Source organism: Erpetoichthys calabaricus, chromosome 2 (assembly GCF_900747795.2).
Source record: "Erpetoichthys calabaricus chromosome 2, fErpCal1.3, whole genome shotgun sequence".
Classification (NCBI taxonomy): domain Eukaryota; kingdom Metazoa; phylum Chordata; class Cladistia; order Polypteriformes; family Polypteridae; genus Erpetoichthys; species Erpetoichthys calabaricus.
In genome coordinates, this window is record NC_041395.2 from 44,129,597 (window position 1) to 44,150,550 (window position 20,954).

Here is a 20,954-nt window from a genome sequence, read left to right on the forward strand (position 1 = left end):
CTTCTCTATTCAACTTCCAGGTTGCAGTTAAGAAAGCTAAACATGATTTCTTCGCTGATTTAGTAGTCCGTCATTCTAAGAATTCTAGGGTCTTATTTAATTCAATTAATGCGGCCATTCACCCTCATTTTGTGACGGGATTAAATAGAACTGTTCTTTCATGTGAACAGTTTCTTTCATTCTTTGTCAGCAAAATTGATACAATCCGCTGTGGTATTGTTCCAACTGGCTATGAACTTCCTACTGTTAATCATGGCATTGTCTTGGAATCTTTTGATCTTGTCTCACTTTCACAGTTAAAAAGTACTACTGACACCCTTAAACCTACTCTCAGTCCTCTTGATATTGTACCACCACGCCTCTTAGTGGAAGCCTTTGATGTTTTGGGTCCATCTTTACTAGCCATTGTCAATGGTTCTATTAGTGAGGGGGTTGTGCCCTCATTTCTTTTAAACATGCTGCGGTGTGTCCCTGTCTAAAAAAGGCAGAATTAGATCCTGGAGTTTTAGCCAATTTTCGCCCGATTTCCCAATTGCCATTTCAGGCTAAAATATTAGAAAGAATTATTTATAATCAATTGGTTGATCACCTTAACTCCAATAATTTATTTGAGATCTACCAATCTGGCTTTAGGCGTTATCATGGTGTTGAGACGGCCCTCCTGAAAGTATTCAATAACATCTCTTTTATTACTGACTCAGGTGGCGCTGCAGTCCTTGTCCTCCTTGACCTGTCCGCTGCCTTTGACACTATTGACCATGAGATACTGCTGTTGCGGCTTGAACATCTTGTTGGGCTTAAAGGGACTGCTCTTAACTGGTTCAGGTCATATCTAATTGGTAGACACTTTTCAGTGACTTTAAATGCTTCTTTTTTGTCTACTGCTCCTCAGGGATCCATTGTGGGTCCTATTTTATTCTCTATATACCTTCACCCTATTGGAGCTATTTTTAGGAAATTTAACATTTATTTTCACTGCTATGCTGATTATACACAAGTTTATATTCCCGTCTGCAACTCTGCAATGAATCAACTGCACAACTGTCTTTTTGAACTAAGATCCTGGATGGCTTATAATTTTCTTGATCTGAATCAAAATAAAACGGAAGTGCTTATAGTGGGTCCATCAGCTAAAGCCCAAATTGGTCTTGGACTTCTTGGCTCTTTCTCTGTCTTTTGAAAACCTCAAGTCCGCAATCTTGGTGTTATTTTTGACAGTAACCTCTCTTTTGAGAAACAGATTAATTATGTATTCTTTTAGGTAAGATCAAGCCTTTTTTATCTTCTAGAGATCTTGAGAAAGCTACTCATGCTTTTATCTTTTCTCGCCTTGATTACTGCAACTCACTGTATTCTGGGATTAGCAAATCCCTTATACGCAGGTTACAGTTGGTCCAGAATGCTGCCGCTCACTTTCTGGTTGGGGCAAGAAAGGCTGATTCTTTTTCTCCAATATTAGCCTCTTTACACTGGCTGCCTGTCAGTTTTCGAATTGATTTTAAAATCTTGTTGCTAGTTTTTAAATCTTTACATGGGCTTTCTTCTTTCTATTTATCTGAATTATGTGCTTTACACCATCCATCTAGAGTGCTTAGATCTTCTGGTCAGTTGTCTCTTGTTGTCCCTCGTACCAAGTATAAAACTAAGGGGGACAGGGTTTTTGCAGCTGCTGCTCCTCGTCTGTGGAACTCTTTACCTCATCACATAAAGGAGTCGTCTACAATTGAACTGTTTAAAACAAGATTAAAGACTCATTTCTATTCACCTGCTTTCCGTGACCTTCATTAATACTGATGGTTTCCTCATTGTGATTATGTAATCTTACTTTTATTTATTATTTATTTTATTTATGTTAATTTATTTTATTTCTATTTATATTATTTATGTTTAACTGTATGTTTTTTTCTTCTTTTATTGTAAAGCACTTTGGCCACAGCATTCCTATGTTGTTTTAAATGTGCTATATAAATAAATTGACATTGAAATCACTTCAGTTATACTGTCTGGCCCTTTCTGACCCAATAGCAGTCTTCAGCAAAAATGTTCTGAAGGACTAAAAGTTGCAAATGCCAGATCAACCGACTAAAGGGGGTTCACCCCCTAACAGGATACAACGGGTCAAATCTACTACTTTTCACTTAACTTCAAAAAATCAGGATCAGTAATATAGGCAAGTGCAGTGTCATTTTATGCTATTTCAAAGTGGCTGATTACAATTAAAATAAGTTTGATATTTGATTCTTTACTGGTGGCCCTAGCCCTTTAAAAGCCACTTCCCAAAGGTTAAAAATAACAAACATAAGCATGTGGGGGTTTTAGGCTATTTTAAGGTTAGTTATTATAAACAGGATGTTATTTCTGATCCTTTACTAGGGATCTAGCCCTCTATATACCTCTATCAAAGTATGAAAAATGACAAATTTCTATTACAATTAAGAATATTTAGATTTGAAATATTTAAACTGAATCACACAATTTAGTATTTAAAATGTCTGACACAGCTATTCTTGTTTATTATGTACTTCTACCTAATGAAGTAAATCATTACACTTCTTATGAACACCCTGAATTAGGGCAGCTTACACTAACTCAGACTTTTATTTTTGTTTTTTAGTGTTGATTATACCACTAAACACAGATAGCAAATTTGAACATAATGACTTGATTTTAAAATCTTGCTGCTAGTTTTTAAATCTTTACATGGGCTTGCTCCTGCCTATTTATCTGAATTGTGTGATTTACACCAGCCATCCAGAGTGCTTAGATCTTCTGGTCAGTTGCCTCTTGTTGTCCCTCGTACCAAGTGTAAAACTAAGGGGGACAGACAGGGCCTTTGCAGCTGCAGCGCCTCGCCTGTGGATCTCTTTACCTCATCACATAAAGGAGTCGTCTACAATTGAACTGTTCAAAACAAGATTAAAAACTCATTTCTATTCACTTGCATTCCGTGACTTTCAGTAATACCGATGGTTTCCTCTCTGTGATTATATAACATTACTTCTATTTATTATGTATCTTATTTTATGTTCATATATTTTATTTCTATTTATGTTATTTATGTTGTTTTGTTTTTCTTTTATTCTATTAATGTAAAGCACTTTGGCCACAGCATTACTATGTTGTTTTAAATGTGCTATATAAATAAATTGACATTGACATAATGCATGTCTGGCACATATTCAGGTTTGTCAATTCAAAGTATACGTACAACGATTCTGCTTAGCCTCACTCTAGTAATTTCACATCCTTCTCTAGAGGTCTGTGCGGGACTGATTTTTTAAACCCGCAGCCGCCCACTCTCGCAGTACTCCATCCTGCTCCCAAATGTACTTGGCCTCATTTGTCCCGCTTCCACTCGCACCCTAATGGTTTTATCCCGAAAAAAGTAATGTATGGTTGATACCCCTGTTTAACATGATCTTGTACAAGGAGGTGGCTGAAGGTTTCCCCTTATTGGCCTGGTTGTTGTTGTTTGTTTTGTTTTTTTGTCCCCAAACTATTCTACTTTATCAGTATTTAATACAGATCTTCAAATGGGACTGAAATAATCATTTCTGAGCACAAACCTGCACATCTTTATCACAGAAAGGAACAAAACAAGAGCAGTATATAAGCAACACATCTTATAGCCTTATTAATTGAAATTGACTTGATTTGAATATGGTATAAGCAACAACATAAAAATACTCACCTTTGGATTTTTTCTTCTTACTGTTGTGCTTTTTCTTCTTTGGTTTAGGGTTACCAAAGCCCTGTTATACAGATAATTCAATGAAATTAATGACCAATTAATTCTTACAGATAAAATGCCTGTAAATGCTCACTGGAGTGAGTAATGGTATTTTAGACACACAGCAGAAACACAGAATGTGGCAAATGTTAAGTAAGGGCCATTGGTAACATTTTACACTAAGCCATTCCTTTCACGCCAAACCTTAATTTTAAATTCAGCCCTACTGCACTTCAATCTTAAACAAATAATAGTAATCACTTATGATAGTTCACTAGCCTTTGCAAAAGTATGCAGAATATGATGTTCTGTGTACTTGTGTTTATATTAATGAAGTTTAATAGGCATGGGATAGAAAGGTCAAGTCAGGTTGGGGAGTATGCACTGGTACAGCACGTTGCTACATCCACCATACGACGAAACAGCTTGGGATCCAAGGTGGCAACCCCACTGGCAGACACGCGATCCAGCCCTAACCTACGGAAATTACCATCTAACTGCCGCAGCCAGGTGTTACGTGGGCATCTCCTTGGCCTGGTCCAGCCACTTGGGTCCTCACAAAATAGGATCTTGCGAGCTGAATCACCCTCGGGGAATCACATCACATGGCTGTAGTGCCGTTACTGATGCTCTATCACAATGCAGGTAATGTGCATGATTTGGGAATCTGTGAGCAACCACTCATTCAACACAATGTCAAACCAGTGGTACCCAAGGATTCTCCAAAGAGACACAGTACCAAAGGAGTCTAGTCTTCGTCTCTGGTCACTGGATAGCATCCATGTCTCACAACCATATAGTAAAACAAGGAGCACCAGGACTCTAAAGACTCGGACCTTCATTCTTTTGCAGAGATATCAGGAGCGTCACACACCCATTTCCAGCGAAGTAATGACCCTCCTGTGCTCTCCCAATCCGTCTACTGACTTCATAAGAAGAGTCACTAGAGACATGAATGGCCCTGTTGAGGCAAGTAAACTTCTCAATGAGGTCGCCACTCTCTCTACAGGCAGACACACTATTGATTGCTGTGCCCAAGTGGTTATTAAAGGCCTGGATCTTGGTTTTTATCCAGGACACTCACAAGCCCAGACACTAAGACTCCTCACTCAGTCTCTCGAGAGCCCCAATCAGAGCCTCCATTAACTCTGTGAAGAGTCAGTCGCAGTCAGGGCAGGTGGATGATAGAACGGTCCTTATGGATGACACTGCAGTTGTGATCCGCTGGGTTACCTACTTTGAGCAGCTGTTTAAAGCTGATCCTCTGGGTAGAACGGTGGACATATCTGGGTCCACAGTTCTTGAGGCTGATCCTCCAATTAGCTGTTAACCACCCAATCTCATTGAAATTGCACAGATGGTGAACCAGCTGAGGGTAGGGAAGGCTGCAGGGATCTGTGGTATCCAGGGTGAACTTCTCCAGGCTGGTGGTAAGGCTGTCCTCCTGCCACTGCAAGCAATCTTTGCTTCTATCTGGGAGACGGTCATTATCCCAACTGACTGGAAAACTGGACTTGTCATCATTAACTGGAAAGGGAAGGGTGATTGCCTGGATTGCTGCAAATACAGGGGGATAACGCTGCTCTCAGTGCCTGGTGAGGTCCTTACCAGTGTCATCCTCAATAGGATCTGTGATCACTTACCCACCTACCAGCAACCACAACAGTCTGGTTTTAATGCCTAAGAAATCCTACCATCGACTGCATCCTGGCACTGAGGGTTTTCTCATTGAGCACAAATGCAAATTTCGGCATTGGTTTCTTTGTAGCCTTTTTTGTTTTTCATAAAGCATTTAACTCAACCTAAGACTTCGCGGGATCCTCCCAAAACTGCTGGATACCATGCCTTTACACAGGTACTGCGAGTGCAGCAAAGAGTGGAGGCAGAACCTCTGCATTTTTTCCCCAGTTGATTCTGAGGTTCATCAGGGGTGTTTTCTTGCTCCTACCCTGTTCAATGTTTGCATGAACTGGGTGTTGGGCAGGGTCATGGGCTCCAGTGGCTGTGGGGCATTTGTTGAATAAGGAAGATTCACTGATCTTGACTTTGCCAACTATGTGATCTCCAAGGAATCAATGGGATATTCAGCCAAGAAAAATCTAATCTTTTTACATTGACAAAGCTCTTTAATATTTATAAGTAAAGCAGTGTTGCCTTTCAATAAAACCTACATTGCAATAGTTTACTAGAAATGTACCATATATCCCTCCACTAGAAAAACAACAGCAAATTTCCCAGCATTGCATTATGAGCAAGTGCAGTAAGCTTAATTTAGTTCAATTCATATTTTCAAGTATGACTAAGTCTTTCATACTGTACAAATGATAAAAATGAATGCCAGCATCATAACTAATGTACAAATGTTGGAAGCCATGATGTTTCAGCCAATATTAAATGCATCACTGTGGTCTATGTATTCCATTAGCTTTGTACATCTATAACCTGCTGATTACACTTTATTCTTTCATGTACCACATACATCTTATTTATACTTATTTTTATGTTACATTGTTTGCTTTTCCTTTTTATTAAATATTTTGTTTTTTGTTTTCAATACTACACTATATCAGTTGGTAAGAAAACCTTTTGGGCTCTACTAAGAAAAGCACTGATATAGTTTTATTCCCACATAATTTCTAGCATGTAGAAGCACTAAGCTAAACACTGATTGGTTTAGTGTACAGTAGTATCTTAACAGCTATAAAATAACATTACACACACTGATACTGAGACCCCACAACCACTGAATTCCGTACATTTCAGAGCACCACAGCTGCTGACCTGTTCCACCCTGGGACTGTTGATTTACAGCTCTTTGTAACCTTTCACCCTCTGGTAGCATATGGAGAAGGTAACAGCTGGAGCACTGACAGCGCCTCAGTTAACATATATTTCCGTCTTTATTGACTTTTATCAGAGATCTCCCAGTATTACCTGGTTGTGGATTTGTATGCTGAAAATGTCTTTAATACAAGCTAAATATAAAATCATTACTTATGTCATTACTGGGTCTTTCAGTTTATATTCTAAGTGGAATGATGTTTCCACAGTGGATTTTCCAAAAATAATCTTGTACATCCATGGAGATAATGCTCCCTGAGGGACACAGCAAACAAGTACAAACCTCTGCTATACAACTGATTAATATTGTAAATTTCCCAAAATCTTTACATTTTTACACTGTGTAACAGTTACTACTCTTAAAACACAACTTACCAAATCAGATTTGTCTTGACCTGTTAATGCACCAATATCCCCAAACTGTGTGATTGAGCGAAGTTGGGAAGACATTCCCATCATGCCTCGTTTTCTGGCAGAGCGTTCTTTTTTTGACACTCCTATACGGACCATCATGGATTCTTCATATTGCAGTCTAAAAAAAATAATGAAGTATACTAAATCATGTTCAATTTTTCATCTTCTATAAAACACAAAGTTTGAATAAAAACATTAAAACTTTATTCAAAAATAGCTGTAGAGGTACTCAACCACAACCAAGCCTCAATCCAATCATTTTCACATATACCACAAAGCCATATGGGAGTAGGAGCTCAATCATGTTGAGCAATAAATATCCTTAAAGTCAGACTCCTAATTTGCACTTTTCCTTCAGCTATGAACAGACAACCATTTTTCCTTCTTAAACACTTGTTTTTGTAGAGTTGTGTAAAGTGCCTCTTGACATATTCTAATCTACCTGTTAACATTTTATTTCTTTTCTGCTTTGGAACAAATAATATTGTTTTTTGTGTGTTTTCTTTCACTGATATCTGCTTCTTAATTATATTATTGTAATTTAAAGCATCAGATTAAAGAAAAAACATATCCATATAATTTGAAATAAAACTTTCCTATTTGTCCATTACTGCATATACAATGTATTCAGTTAAGAAGATTAATGCAATTTGTGTGTAGCTGACAGTAAAACTGAAAACAAAATGTTTACATAGTGCCAATGTCATATTATGCAAGGTCTAGTCGGAGGGGTTGTCAGACTTGCCAACTGCCATTGCTGATCTCATTGCCGGAGAATGCCAATTTACATGACTAAAATTCTCTTTGTATGTCAAATTATGTGACTCTGCATTGACTTTCCAGCAAAGTTTCACACTTCTAAAAATCTTGTGCTCAATAGTTTTTTTATTGATACAGCGAAGAACATGCTCCCTGATGTAACTGGGACTGTACAAATGGTTAGCAGGTAAGGAAAGCTGAGCTGCAATCGTTTGTCTGGGTGTGTCCAGGACTAGTAAGAAAGAGTCACTGAGAGTAGGTCAAACTACATGATTGTGTGTTACAAGATCATGCTGCCACTGCCTCCAACTTGTTAAGATAATGTAAATGAAGTCTGAAACAGAAAATCACTAGAAAAGTCATATAATGTGACATGGCCCTTAAGGAAAAGTAGCACACAGACACAAGCTGAGATTTAAAAATCACACACACACTCAAACACTCAAATATTCATTTTATCGTTATTAAACATGTGATAAATACAGTGAACAAACAAAAAAACAAACAGTCTACAAAATGTACTGATGTACACTGCTGACTACCAACTTATTTAGTTGTAGTAAAAAACATAAGCCATATATGGTAAGCAGTATTGAAAGTTAAAAACACAATACTTTTTCGACATGTCCCTAAAAGCAGTCTCACCTGTGCTGCTCTTCTTGACTTTGGCGAATGCTTCCAAAAATGTGTCTTTCTTGGATCTCTTCAGGTGCATCACCATATTGTTCCCGGAGCTCACGGATAACAGAGCTACTAAGCGCACGCTTCTTGGCTCTGTCTAAAATTTGTTTGTTTCGATCTGCATCAGTCTGGTCACCATCTGCATATAATACAAATACAAACAGGCTGACAAGTCAAAAGTGGAAAAATAAAACATGTGGCGAAGCTTTAGGCAGTCATTATCTGCTTCAGACTTAAGCTATCACTCACTTATAAAAATTAAATCAGGTAGTTACCATAATGCATTGGAGCAAGTCTTGGAGGAATGTACTTCTTGCCAGTGGCAGATTGATCCCCTGATTTTTCTGATTTATGTGCTTCATCTGCAGATTCCCCTTCAGATTCACTGAGCTGAAAAAAGTGAAAAGAATGAAACCAACAGAATTATCGCAAAAATAATCACTGTATTAATATTACATTGTTATGCAAAATAACAGCCTTAAAAATAAAATGGAAATCCTTACAACAGATTGCCAGTATATCTTATTATCACAGTAAATGCATTATGCGTTCTTTTAAATTATACATATGATCAAGAACACACAACATAAGCAGTATGTCAAAGAGGATTTTGATGGAGGATTTGACTAACAGCAGTTTTTATAAAACGCTTAGGAGCTGCAAATGTGATTCTATCATCAGGTGTCTCCTGAATGCCCAGATAAGATGTTGCTCTACAAAGCTGAAATGTTTCACCAGTAAAAGCAGAAAGGGGCAGCAGAAATTAAGATGGACAGACAGCATTTGTGAGGCCAAGAATATGACCATACAACAACTACGACCATACGATCACGAAGAGTCAGACTCGAATGAACGATTGAAGAGTGCAAGTGAACATAGCAAACCCTGCTTTGAGTTTACCATGAACCGTCGCCAAAACCAAGAACATTTCTAAAATTCCATAAGAGAAAGTAAAATCGAATTGTGGTAGCATGGGGGATAAACATCCTGCAGTGTTGTAATTTTTCTGCTAAAATGTCCTTCAGTTCAGAATTGGGTGGCAGCCTAAGCCATGGATATATATAACAGCTCACATTTTCTTGAAAATTTTACTTGAACACCATATCTTATCTGTTTATGTGTCACTGAAATTTACCTTTCAGATTTAAAGGCAGTCAGACTATCATAAAAATTTTAAAGAAATGACAATTTTTAGTGTCTTTTAGTGCTCTAATAAAGACACAAATCGGTTGCAGTCAGTTTAACAATTAAAAAGGAGTGAAGCTGAATATAAATCAACTGAGCAATCCAAGCCAATTTCCAGAATTTGTGCATTGATGTTCATACAAGAATATAGTTACAGCCTCGTTTCAGCCTTCAATATTAACCAAGTTTAGTCAAGTTTCTTGTAATCTGTGGCTTAAATTCAAGGCATCACGCACTGCCCGTGTCTTCAAATTCTGCTGCACACTGGCGCAGCTCTATTGAACAACCAATTGCTGAATTCTCCAGCAGCAGTCAAGATTAATTGAAACAGCCCTGTGACCTCTTATATGAATGTGATCTTAATGAAAGAAACAAGAAAAAAACAAATTAAGATCAATTAAAAAAATGTAGTTTTACAAAGATGTTGACCATTATTGCAACAAGCAAAAGAGACTACTTGCCAAATAAAATGTGTGGGAGATTTGTACATTAAAAATTAGAAAATGAAGGAATTATTAAATATGTGCAGGATACCTGTAAACCTGGCACTGAATTTCAACAACTGCCTGTATCACAAAAAATGACCAAATTGAAGAATTATTGCCACTTCAGGACAAAGGGGAAAGATGACAAAATGTACAATTGTATAGCGTGACCACAAATGTATAGAACTAAATTATAAAATAAGGAAGTAGAACTGTGCCAGGTTGCGTATCCATTAAAATGTCTCTGCACTTTATATCGAACACTGAGAAACATGTGAAAGGATGGTGTGGCACTAAGCTCCACAGGCTGAAGTATATTGCTTTTTTCACTATAGTTATTACATATACACTGATAATGCAGGTTGCATCAAGGATGTTTGTTATGAAATATAATTGTCTCCATGTGAAGTAAGTACCTTGTTATTCTTGGTATACCAATTCAGGTGCCTTGCTGTTCCCCTTCTCAAAGTAGTTTTAGTGTTTTTTTTCTTGTTTAAAGTCAGGTTTTCAAATAATGAAATTTACTGGTGGTTTTGCCTACAGAAATTGCAATGCTGTTTCATGGTGTTTTACACTGGCTGCCTGGAGTTTGTAAGCATTTATACCTGATCCTTATGAAAGGCTCATCTGTCATATGGAGAATTTGATTATCTGACAAGGACAGCTGGTGGACTTAGGAGGATAAAAAAGTATTATAAAGGAGAAGTGCAAGTCTCAGCCATATGACAACATATGGTTATATACAGTATTTCCCTTGACAACTTCAATTTAGCAAAGTGTGATTTGCAGTGTTAGTTGTCACTGTGGTTAAATGTTTAATTTTTTTTAATTTTATTTTATTATGATTCATAATAATATTTTGTACTGTTTGAAAGTGTGGGAATTTTCAAGGGTCCTCTTAATTTTGTTTGGTATAGCCATTACTGAATGATCTATAATAACGACATGCTGCAAATAGTCGCCTGGCTGTTTTTCTGTAACCTTTGAGAAAGCTGACTTTTCTTATTATTATTCATAAAAAACCCCTGCTATGTGCTTGTTTTTCCCTTCCATTTGTCTTGTTAGGCTTATTTTGTGCCACTGACATTAATAAGTTCATACAACAAGATTCCAATACTGAGTGCTCTGAGGAGGGCATATTCAATGTGTTTAAGAGTTCCTCAAAATGTGCTTAGAACATTTTTGCAAAATATAGAGATTTCTTCTCCTGCATATCCTTCTCAAGTCATCACATGCCTTGCTGGAAGACACAGAAGGCCTTCATTTAACCTGATGGCTTCCATCAAGATGTCACAAGTGTACTTCTGTGACAAGAAAAGGCCACCTTCTGCTCACTCTTTGAAGCTGGATGGAATAACAAGTTATAAAACAGGTTAATTTAGAATTTATGTTCTTTACTTCAATATGGTACTGAGGATGCTCTCTCAGGAAGATCTTAACTTATCCCTAACAGGAGTTGATCGCTCCCAGGATACATCCTCAAGCCCTTTGGACCTTCCCAGTCTCTCTAGCAAATGCCCAATGATTCTGAGCCACCTCACCAGAAAGTAGTAATTAGCAAATATATAAGCCTTAAATGACATGACTTCAATCAGATCCGTGTATGAACAAGTCTGAACTGTGATACATTTGATATGTTCACAATGATACTGTCTTAAATTGCAGGTGATAGAGGATAACTTTTCATGAACAGATTACCTTGCTTTGAAGTAACTCTGGACGAGGCTTGAAGTGCAAAGGATCATCTGTAGCTGCAAAAACACATTAAAATGAATTAGTCTTTTTTAATAACTATTTTAACTGTTACTGTAAATGTTCTATTAAACAGTCCCTCAGAACAAAATTACAGAAAACCCTAGTGATGCTCCAATCAATCAGTGTTATGTCCATTAATGAATACTAAAACAAACATATAATTATTTTTATTAACTAAATTGATTCACTAAAACTAAACTAAGAAAAAACATTTGTGCATGTTGATGACTGACATACAATGATACTGCCATCGTTAACCATGTGTAATCTAACAAAAAGAAGGACAATATAAATGTTAACAGCAATTTGTTAATGCACCAAAAATAAATTGGCTTCAATTTGTGTTTATGTATGAAGAAACCATGGGCAAAAACTCTTGGCTGCTTTCTTTTCTGATGTAGCCGAGTACTTTGAAACTTGTGAAATTCCTTCATTGAGAGCAAAATAAGAATAAACCCTGAGCTGAGCACAGCACTACAACAGGGTACATTATTTTGACATCATGGCTTGGTTTTTGATCTGATACACATTGATAGCTGTGGGACTTTAGCAAAGGGTCTTAATACTTGTGTCAAAGAATTATTTCATTTTTTTTTGTTATTTTCAAAAAATGTGGAAAATTTTCTACAATCCTGTTTTGCACTTTGTCATTTTGGGGTTATTGAATGTTACTTGATGTGGCGGAAAAACGTATTTACATAACGTTGGTACAAGACTGCAACAAAGCAAAATGTGAAAGAAGTGAAGGGGTCTGAATACTTTCTGAATCCATTGTGTGTGTATGTATATATATATATAAATATGTTTTGGGTAAAATATTACAGTATAGCTTTATATATGAAAAACAAATCCCTAAAAATTGGGATTTGAATGCACTAACTGTCCCATAGCATGGTATAAAGGCAGGTAAAATGGGTAGGCATCAATTATGGACCCAAGCTATGCCTCAAAACCTCTAGATTTAGTGGAGTCAATTAGCCTATCAACCGACTATGACAGAATTTTAAAAAAACACATTTTGTATCAAATAGTGCATTTATTGTGGTAATTAATATGATATAAATGAATATAAACACAATCCCATACCCACCTATTTCCTACTGTGACAAAAAAAAAGAAATGAATACCAACCAATAATATACACTGTTAAAATATGTACTTGTACCTTTCTAATTACTTTATCTGTCATTTAAAGTGTTCAAAACAGTACAATTTTTTTAACAGAAGTACATACATCAAATACTTGTAATTACTCAGCTACCAATGGCACAGCTCTGACAAAACAAAATGTAAAAACTAAAAAACAAAATTCTGATCTAGAATAATCAAACAGAATCGTTTTTGTTAAAAGGGACCATTAAAGTTCAGCTTACCTAATTTCCCAGTCACAGCTGTTCGCACCAGTTTATCAACCTGGTATTTTAGTTTTTGATCAATAGGTCGCATTTTTTCCAGGACCTAATGAAAAAAAGAAAAATATCATTGTCAATTACAAATATTAAATAGAGGGGGATATAAAGTAAATGATACCTTTAAATGTCAAATGTTGGATATCCAATGACACAAACCATTAAACAGTCTTTGAGAGCATGTGGTAGAGCTAGTGATACTGAGTGACTTTGTCATTAAGTGAATTAAGATGCAGGTTTGCTCCACAGTCAAATTGTCTCGTACAGCATGTTACCTTCTGAGCATACAGAAGGGGGTGAAAGACCTGCCTGGAAGGATGGATCCTAGTGGTTATCGTCCATGCTGGAGTTTAGGTCAGGCTAAATGTATAGTGTCACACATGGGCTCCTCAAATATCGACAATACTACCCCAAGCACAAAGATGTCACTTTCATTTACTGCCTGTTCCTTTTCACCTGCAGTTCCAAAGCCTGCTCACAGAATAAGTGACTTAGTTCTGCTTTTGGCCAGTAACTCCACCCTTCCAGGCCACCAATATATACGCAGAAGCTCAACCAGAAGCTGACATTCAGGGTGAAACTACCATTAGCAGGAACCTGAAAACAGCTATAGTCAGTTTTGTACGCTTGTAGGTCTTTCTCTTTACCTTTTTTTTTTTTGACGTTAAATAGGTTTTTCCATCTGTAATCTCAACCCTCTTTGAGATTTCGACTTCTTTCTTTTTGACCACTGATTAACCCAGCCACAGGGGATGCACAAACAAGTGTGTTTCTTTGTGCCGGTCCTAAGCCCAGATAAATGGGGAGGGTTATGTCAGGAAGGGCATCTGGTGTAAAATTATGCCAAATCAATAAGCGAACAACAATACAAATTTCCATACCGGATCGGTCGAGCCCCGGGTTAACAACGAACACCACCAGTACTGTTAGCCAACAGGGTGCTGGTGGAAACTGGGCTACTGTTGGCCGAAGAAGAAGAAGGAGAAGAAGAGGGGGGAGACGTGTCTGGAGGCAGGAGGAGAGGAGGAAAGTAAAGAGAGTGGAACTGAGGGTAGGAACTTTGAATGTTGGCAGTATGACTGGTAAGGGGAGAGAGTTAGCAGATATTATGGAGAGAAGGAAGGTTGATATATTCTGCATGTAAGAGACTAAATGGAAGGGGAGTAAGGCCAGGTGGAAAGGAGGTGGATTCAAATTGTTCTATCATGGTGTGGATGGGAGGACAAATGGGGTAGGAGTTATTCTGAAGGAACAGTATGTCAAGAGTGTTTTGGAGGTGAAGAGAGTGTCAGATAGAGAAATGATTATGAAGCTGGAAATTGGAGGTGTAATGATGAATGTTGTTCGTGTATATGCAACGCAAGTTGCGTGTGCAATGGGTGAGAAAGAAGATTTTTGGAGTGAGTTGGATGAAATGATGAACAGTGTACCCAAGGGACAGAAAGTGGTGATTGGAGCAGATTTCAATGGGCATGTTGGTGAAGGGAACAGTGGAGACATGGAGGTGATGGGTAGGTATGGTGTCAAGGAGAGGAATGAAAAAGGTCAAAGGATAGTGGATTTTGCCAAAAGGATGGACATGGCTGTGGTGAATACGTATTTTAAGAAGAGGGAGGAACATAGGGTTATGTACAAGAGTGGAGGAAGATGCACACAGGTAGATTACATCCTATGCAGAAGAGCTGATCTGAAGGAGATTGAGGACTGCAAAGTGGTGGCAGGTGAAAGTGTAGTTAAGCAGCATAGGATAGTGGTTTGTGCGATGACGTTGGAGATCAAGATGAGGAAGACAGTGAGGGCAGAGCCAACGATCAAATGGTGGAAGTTGAAAAAGGAAGACTGCAAGGTTGAGTTTAGGGAGGAGGTGTGACAGGCACTGGGTGGCAGTGAAGAGTTACCAGACAGCTGGGAAACTACAGTAGATGTAGTAAGAGTGACAGAAAGAAGGGTGCTTGGCGTGACATCCGGAAGGAGGAAAAGGAAACCTGGCGGTGGAATGAGGAAATACAGGAGAGTATTAGTGGAAGAGGATGGCAAAGAAGAAGTGGGATAGTCAGAGAGATGCAGAAAGTAGACAAGAGTACAAGGAGATAAGGCACAAGGTGAAGAGAGAGGTGGCAAAGGCTAAAGAAAAGGCGTATGATGAGTTGTATGAGAGGTTGGACACTAAACAGGGAGAAAAGGACCTGTACTGATTGGCTAGACAGAGGACCGAGCTGGGAAAGATGTGCAGCAGGTTAGGGTGATAAAGGATAAAGATGGAAACGCACTCACAAGCGAGGAGAGTGTGTTGAGCAGATGGAAAGAGTACTTTGAGAGGCTGATGAATGAAGAGAACGAGAGAGAGAAGAGGTTGGATGATATGGAGATAGTGAATCAGGAAGTGAAAAGGATTAGCAAGGAGGAAGTAAGGACCATGAAGAGGATGAAAAATGGAAAGGCCGTTGGTCCAGATGACATACCTATGGGAGCATGGAGGTGTTTTGGTAGAGATGGCAGTGGAGTTTTTAACCAGATTATTTAATGGAATCTTGGAAAGTGAGAGGATGCCTGAGGAGTGGAGAAGAAGTGCACTGGTGCCGATATTTAAGAATAAGAGGGATGTGCAGGACTGCAGAAACTACAGGGGAATAAAATTGATGAGCCACAGCATGAAGTTATGGGAAAGAATACTGGAAGCTAGGTTAAGAAGTGAGGTGATGATTAGTGGGCAGCAGTATGGTTTCATGTCAAGAAAGACCACCACAGATGCAAAGTTTGCTCTGAGGATGTTGGTGGAGAAGTTTAGAGAAGGCCAGAAGGAGTTGCATTGCATCTTTGTGGACCTGGAGAAAGCATACGACAGAGTGCCTCGAGAGGAGCTGTGGTATTGTATGAGGAATGAGTGGCAGAGAACTACGCAAGAGTTGTACAGGATATGTACGAGGGAAGTGTGACAGTGGTGAGGTCTACGGTAGGAGTGACGGATGCATTCAAGTTGGAGGTGGGATTACATCAGGGATCGGCTCTGAGCCCTTTCTTATTTGCAATGGTGATGGACAGGTTGACAGACGAGATTAGACAAGAGTCCCCATGGACTATGATGTTTGCTGATGACATTGTGATCTGTAGCGATAGTAGGGAGCAGGTTGAGGAGACCCTGGAGAGGTAGAGATATGCTCTAGAGAGGAGAGGAATGAAGGTCAGTAGGAACAAGACAGAATACATGTGTGTGAATGAGAGGGAGGTCAGTGGAATGGTGAGGACGCAGGGAGTACAGTTTGCGAAGGAGGATGAGTTTAAATACTTGGGAACAACAGTAAAGAGTAACAGGGATTGTAAAAGAGAGGTGAAAAAGAGAGTGCAGGCAGGGTGGAATGGGTGGAGAAGAGTGTCAGGAGTAATTTGTGACAGACGGGTATCAGCAAGAGTGAAAGGGAAGGTCTACAGGACGGTAGTGAGACCAGCTGTGTTATATGGGTTGGAGATGGTGGCACTGACCAGAAAGGAGGAGACAGAGCTGCAGGACAGAAAGATATGGAAGAAGATGATCCGCTGTGGCAACCCCTAATGGGAGCAGCCAAAAGGAAAAGAAGAAGATTTTTTGAACACAGTATAACAGTTTAAAAGCCAAAGTAAAACAAATAACACATTAAATATGACTTTTTTAATGATAGGAGCATCAAAAACAAAACCAATGAGTTTGAGCTGTATAGATGAATTTTACTATTACAGAATTAACAGAAATCAGTTTAAAAAGAGATAAATACTGTATAACATAGACAGTTACACAACCTTATAGAAAGACAGACAAAAACAAAAATGTAAAGGGGTTGCACTTAAATGCATTTTTCTTCAAATGGATGATGAGACACATCTTAGTATGTGTGGATTTGAGCAGTAAACATTAGAGAGAAAGGCTTGTTATTGGGAATGTGTTAAAAACCAACTAATGTAAACAACAGTTTTAATGTGCATCTTTATAAAGTTAAAAAAAGCATTTTGTTTAAGGGGTATTGTGAATTATGGTGGATTACCTAAATATTAACTAGGCTAATCTGACAAACAGCGGAGCATAACAGCTGGATTTTTTATATGTAAACAATGACTATTTTTAACACCGTATGTTAAACACCAAAAACCTGTCTAGATTTAGAATTACGTAATAATCATGACTGAATTCAACTTGGGAGAGGTGAACTACTAAGATCTAGCGACCATAATATAATACTTTTCATTGTTTTGGTACAGCACATGTGCAATAGCTAAAAACTAAGTTAAGTTTAACTTTGCTTGGGCAAATTTTAAGCAGATGCAGTAATGTCTAAAAATTGTTACTTTTGATATGCCTTTAAGTGTGGAATCAGCTAAGGTTAAGTGTGGAATCAGATAAGGAGCAGTTTAAAAGTGTTTTACATACAATGCAGTACAGGTTTATTGTGAAATTTAGAATTAGCAAGAAATTAAAGAAAAATATGAAGTGGATAAAGAAGCTAAAAAAGCTGCAAAGCAAGAAACAGCTGAATAAAGTGCACAAGATAAATATCCAGCACTATCCAGATGGTGTATGAGAGAGCGAAGGGTAAAAAGGATATTAGGAAACCTAAAAGGCAATTAGAGAGAAATATTGCAGAAAAGTCAAGAAGATGCTGAGATTCTTTTAGCATTCTAGTAGTAAAAGAATAGTTAAGAAGGAAGTGAAATATGTCACAAACACTAAGGATGAATTAAAATATAAAGACAATGAAATACTTTGAACTTGCATATTTCTGATGTGTACACATGTGAAGAGCTCCTAAAAGTAAAAAGGTCATGTCAAGGAGGTATATAGTGATTTGGAAATTATAGAGGGAGAAGTGCTGCTTGGATTAGAAAGGCTGAAATCAAAGAAACTGTTGGGACCAGATAAGATCTTTCCTAGAGCCCTTAAACAAGATGACTACATGCAAAATAAAAATCCTTGAAACATATTTTAAAAAAAAAAAAATCACTGATTACTGGGGAAAATCCTAAAGACAACTGTAATCTACAAAGCATTATCCTATCATATTCTATACATTAAGGAAAACACTAAGCATCACATGGTATGAACGGGAGTGTTAGTGCACAGTCAATGTGGATTCAGCCAGGGTAAGTTGTCTATATTACTAAACGACAGTTTAATTTATGCACGGCAGATGCACCGAAGTGCATGCGCACTGTGCCGCGGCGCCCCAGAGTCAAACGCAGCGGCTTCCCAGAGTCAGTAGGTGGTGCCCAAACAACACAACCTGTAAACTAAACTTGCTCTAATCCACTGTGCCAGCAGTCTGTGTGGCATGTTCAATTATGATTCCTAACAGTAAACGACGTCTACCTAACGACACAGCCACAGAACAACAAAGACGAGACTGCATGGATAAAAACAATACACGGAGGCTCCTACAACGTGCTTCAGACACACCAGAAGCAAAGACGTCACAGCTCCACAATGAAAGAGCTCAACTAACGGAAACACAAAACAAGCCCGTATGGATAAACACAATGAACGAGCGCGCCCACAACGCGCTTCTGACACAGCAGAGGCAAAGAAGGCATGGCTCCAAATGGAAGGAGCTCAACGATTAGTAATACAAACACGAGCCCGTATGGCTACGACCTGTAAACGAGCCCGTATGGATAAAAACAATGAACGAAGGCGCCCACACAAAGAAACCGCTTTAGTACAAATAGGTTTATTTAATTAAATGAAAACTTTACCATGGCTACGACCTGTGAACTAAACCTGAGGTAAAGCGTGCACGCCAGGTTGTAGAGCCGCCCGAACGCGACCGCCCACACCACCGCATATACCACGTTCGTTTAGTAATGTGGCCCTCCATGCCCGGATCCGCTGCCATGGTCACTTCAGCACGCGAATCCACCGCCGTCAGCATACGACTTCTCGCTGACGACACAGCCATAGAAAAACAAAAAAGAGACTGCATGAATAAAAACAATAAACAAAGGCACCTACAACACGTTTCTGAAACACCAGAACCAGATGAGTCACAGCTCCAAAAAGAAACCGCTTTAGTACAAATATGTTTATTTATTTAAATGAACTTTGCCAGGACGCACCCACCCTCCATGATATTTCATCCCTCCAAATATCGGAGGGAACAGAAAGTGATTGCCATTCTTGGATTTGCGATTTGCTAGTGTTTTACTAAAATGCTGGTACTCTAAGAGAAAGCAACAGAAGCATATGGTCATAGAGGTGGATATACAGTATTATATGCTGCGAATTTCAAAAAGCTTTTGATAAAATACTACACAAGAGGCTTGGCATCAAACCAAAAAATTGTGAGAATACAAAGCACAGTGTGTGAGGAGGTGCAAAATTGGCTCAAATACAGGAAGCAAGGTGAATTTTATTGGAAGCAGCGAACATGAAAACACTGGAATATACTTGTGTTTGTGTGAAATTCGCTCTTTAACAAGAAGGTATTTCATTACACAGGGAACACATCGAGAAATTACCAAGTAATTATTTAGTATAAATGGGATAGAACTGGGGAGCTTGTTGGGATGAATAGCATGCTCTCATTAAAACTGTTCTAATGTTAAAAGTACTCGCCATTTTTCTGCATCCAAGTCCTTCTGTTTCCATGCATGGACGGAGTCTTTTGGCTTATTTTTTACCATAGAGGAATGGCAGTTTATTTGCAACTCTTCTGTGCGGACGACTTCTGATAAGATGTTTCTGGACTACAGATGGTGGTCCAGAGTCACAATGGTTTCTGCCAGATAGTGGTGCTGGAGTTTTTGAAAAGAAGTAACCTCAATATATTTCTCATTTGCTGTATTCAGTCTTCATGGTTGACCACTGCATTTCCAGTCCTCGAACTTGCCTGTTTGTTTGTGCTTCTGCCGAAGTAGTAGAACAGCAGATCGGTACAGAAGCCATTAAGAACACTAACTAGATGTTCAGTTAAAGAACGATGTGTTGAGTACAAGATAAATGAAGTTAATTTTAGGATTTTAAGATATTTTTGTACTACCCTATACTTTATCATCCTGTTTCCCATTTGAGTAAGCTAAAATAAATAATAGGCACAAAGACACTTTAATCACAAACTGACTTGTGATGCATACTTCTGCTTTAAAAGTGCTGAAATAACATGGCACCTCATTTATTTCGGTGAAAAATTTAATGTTGGGCTACATGGTGGTGGTGCAGTGGTTAGTGATGAAACCTCACAACTCCAAAATTCTGAAACTAAATTCCTGCCTGTGTGTGGAACTAATTCTTTCTCCAAGTGTCCGTGTAGGTTTTTCTTGAAACACTTTAGTATTCTTTTACAGTTTTTCTCAGTTGCTTTGGTGCATTTCTCACAAAAGAATTGCAGTTCTCAAAACTGCTCGTTCAATTCCCACAACCTTTAGTCAGTTGTGCACATCATAACAGCAATTTCTGGGTGTTTTCGTCATTTTGCAATTGCTTTAGTTCACTCAGGCAGATGCTTATGTGCAATTCTCAGCTATATCATGCATCAGCGGTTGCTTATGTCATGATGATCAAAATGCATTGTGTAGCCCTCTTTTGCATAGTCTTACACTCCAGACAAACTTGTCATTTTTGCATTGTGTAAGTCATTGCAGTCAAAAGTGTTCAACAAGATATCATTGGCTGTCAAGTATTTTATAGGTTTCTACAAAACTTTTTTTGGTTTGTATTGAACATGTGCAGTAATA

At 38.3% G+C, this 20,954-nt stretch overlaps 1 protein-coding gene across 1 annotated transcript in view; it reads right to left on the reverse strand.

The window, feature by feature from the left end:
• Nucleotides 1–20,954, reverse strand: part of ngdn (neuroguidin, EIF4E binding protein) — a 35,762-nt gene that overhangs the window by 916 nt on the left and 13,892 nt on the right. The window contains exons 5-10 of the mRNA XM_028793678.2: nt 13,224–13,308; nt 11,794–11,846; nt 8,701–8,815; nt 8,390–8,564; nt 6,947–7,103; nt 3,692–3,752 (exon numbers count right to left, since the gene is read on the reverse strand). Of these exons, the coding sequence (XP_028649511.1) occupies nt 3,692–3,752; nt 6,947–7,103; nt 8,390–8,564; nt 8,701–8,815; nt 11,794–11,846; nt 13,224–13,308 (646 nt within the window). The remainder of the gene's footprint in view (nt 1–3,691; nt 3,753–6,946; nt 7,104–8,389; nt 8,565–8,700; nt 8,816–11,793; nt 11,847–13,223; nt 13,309–20,954) is intronic.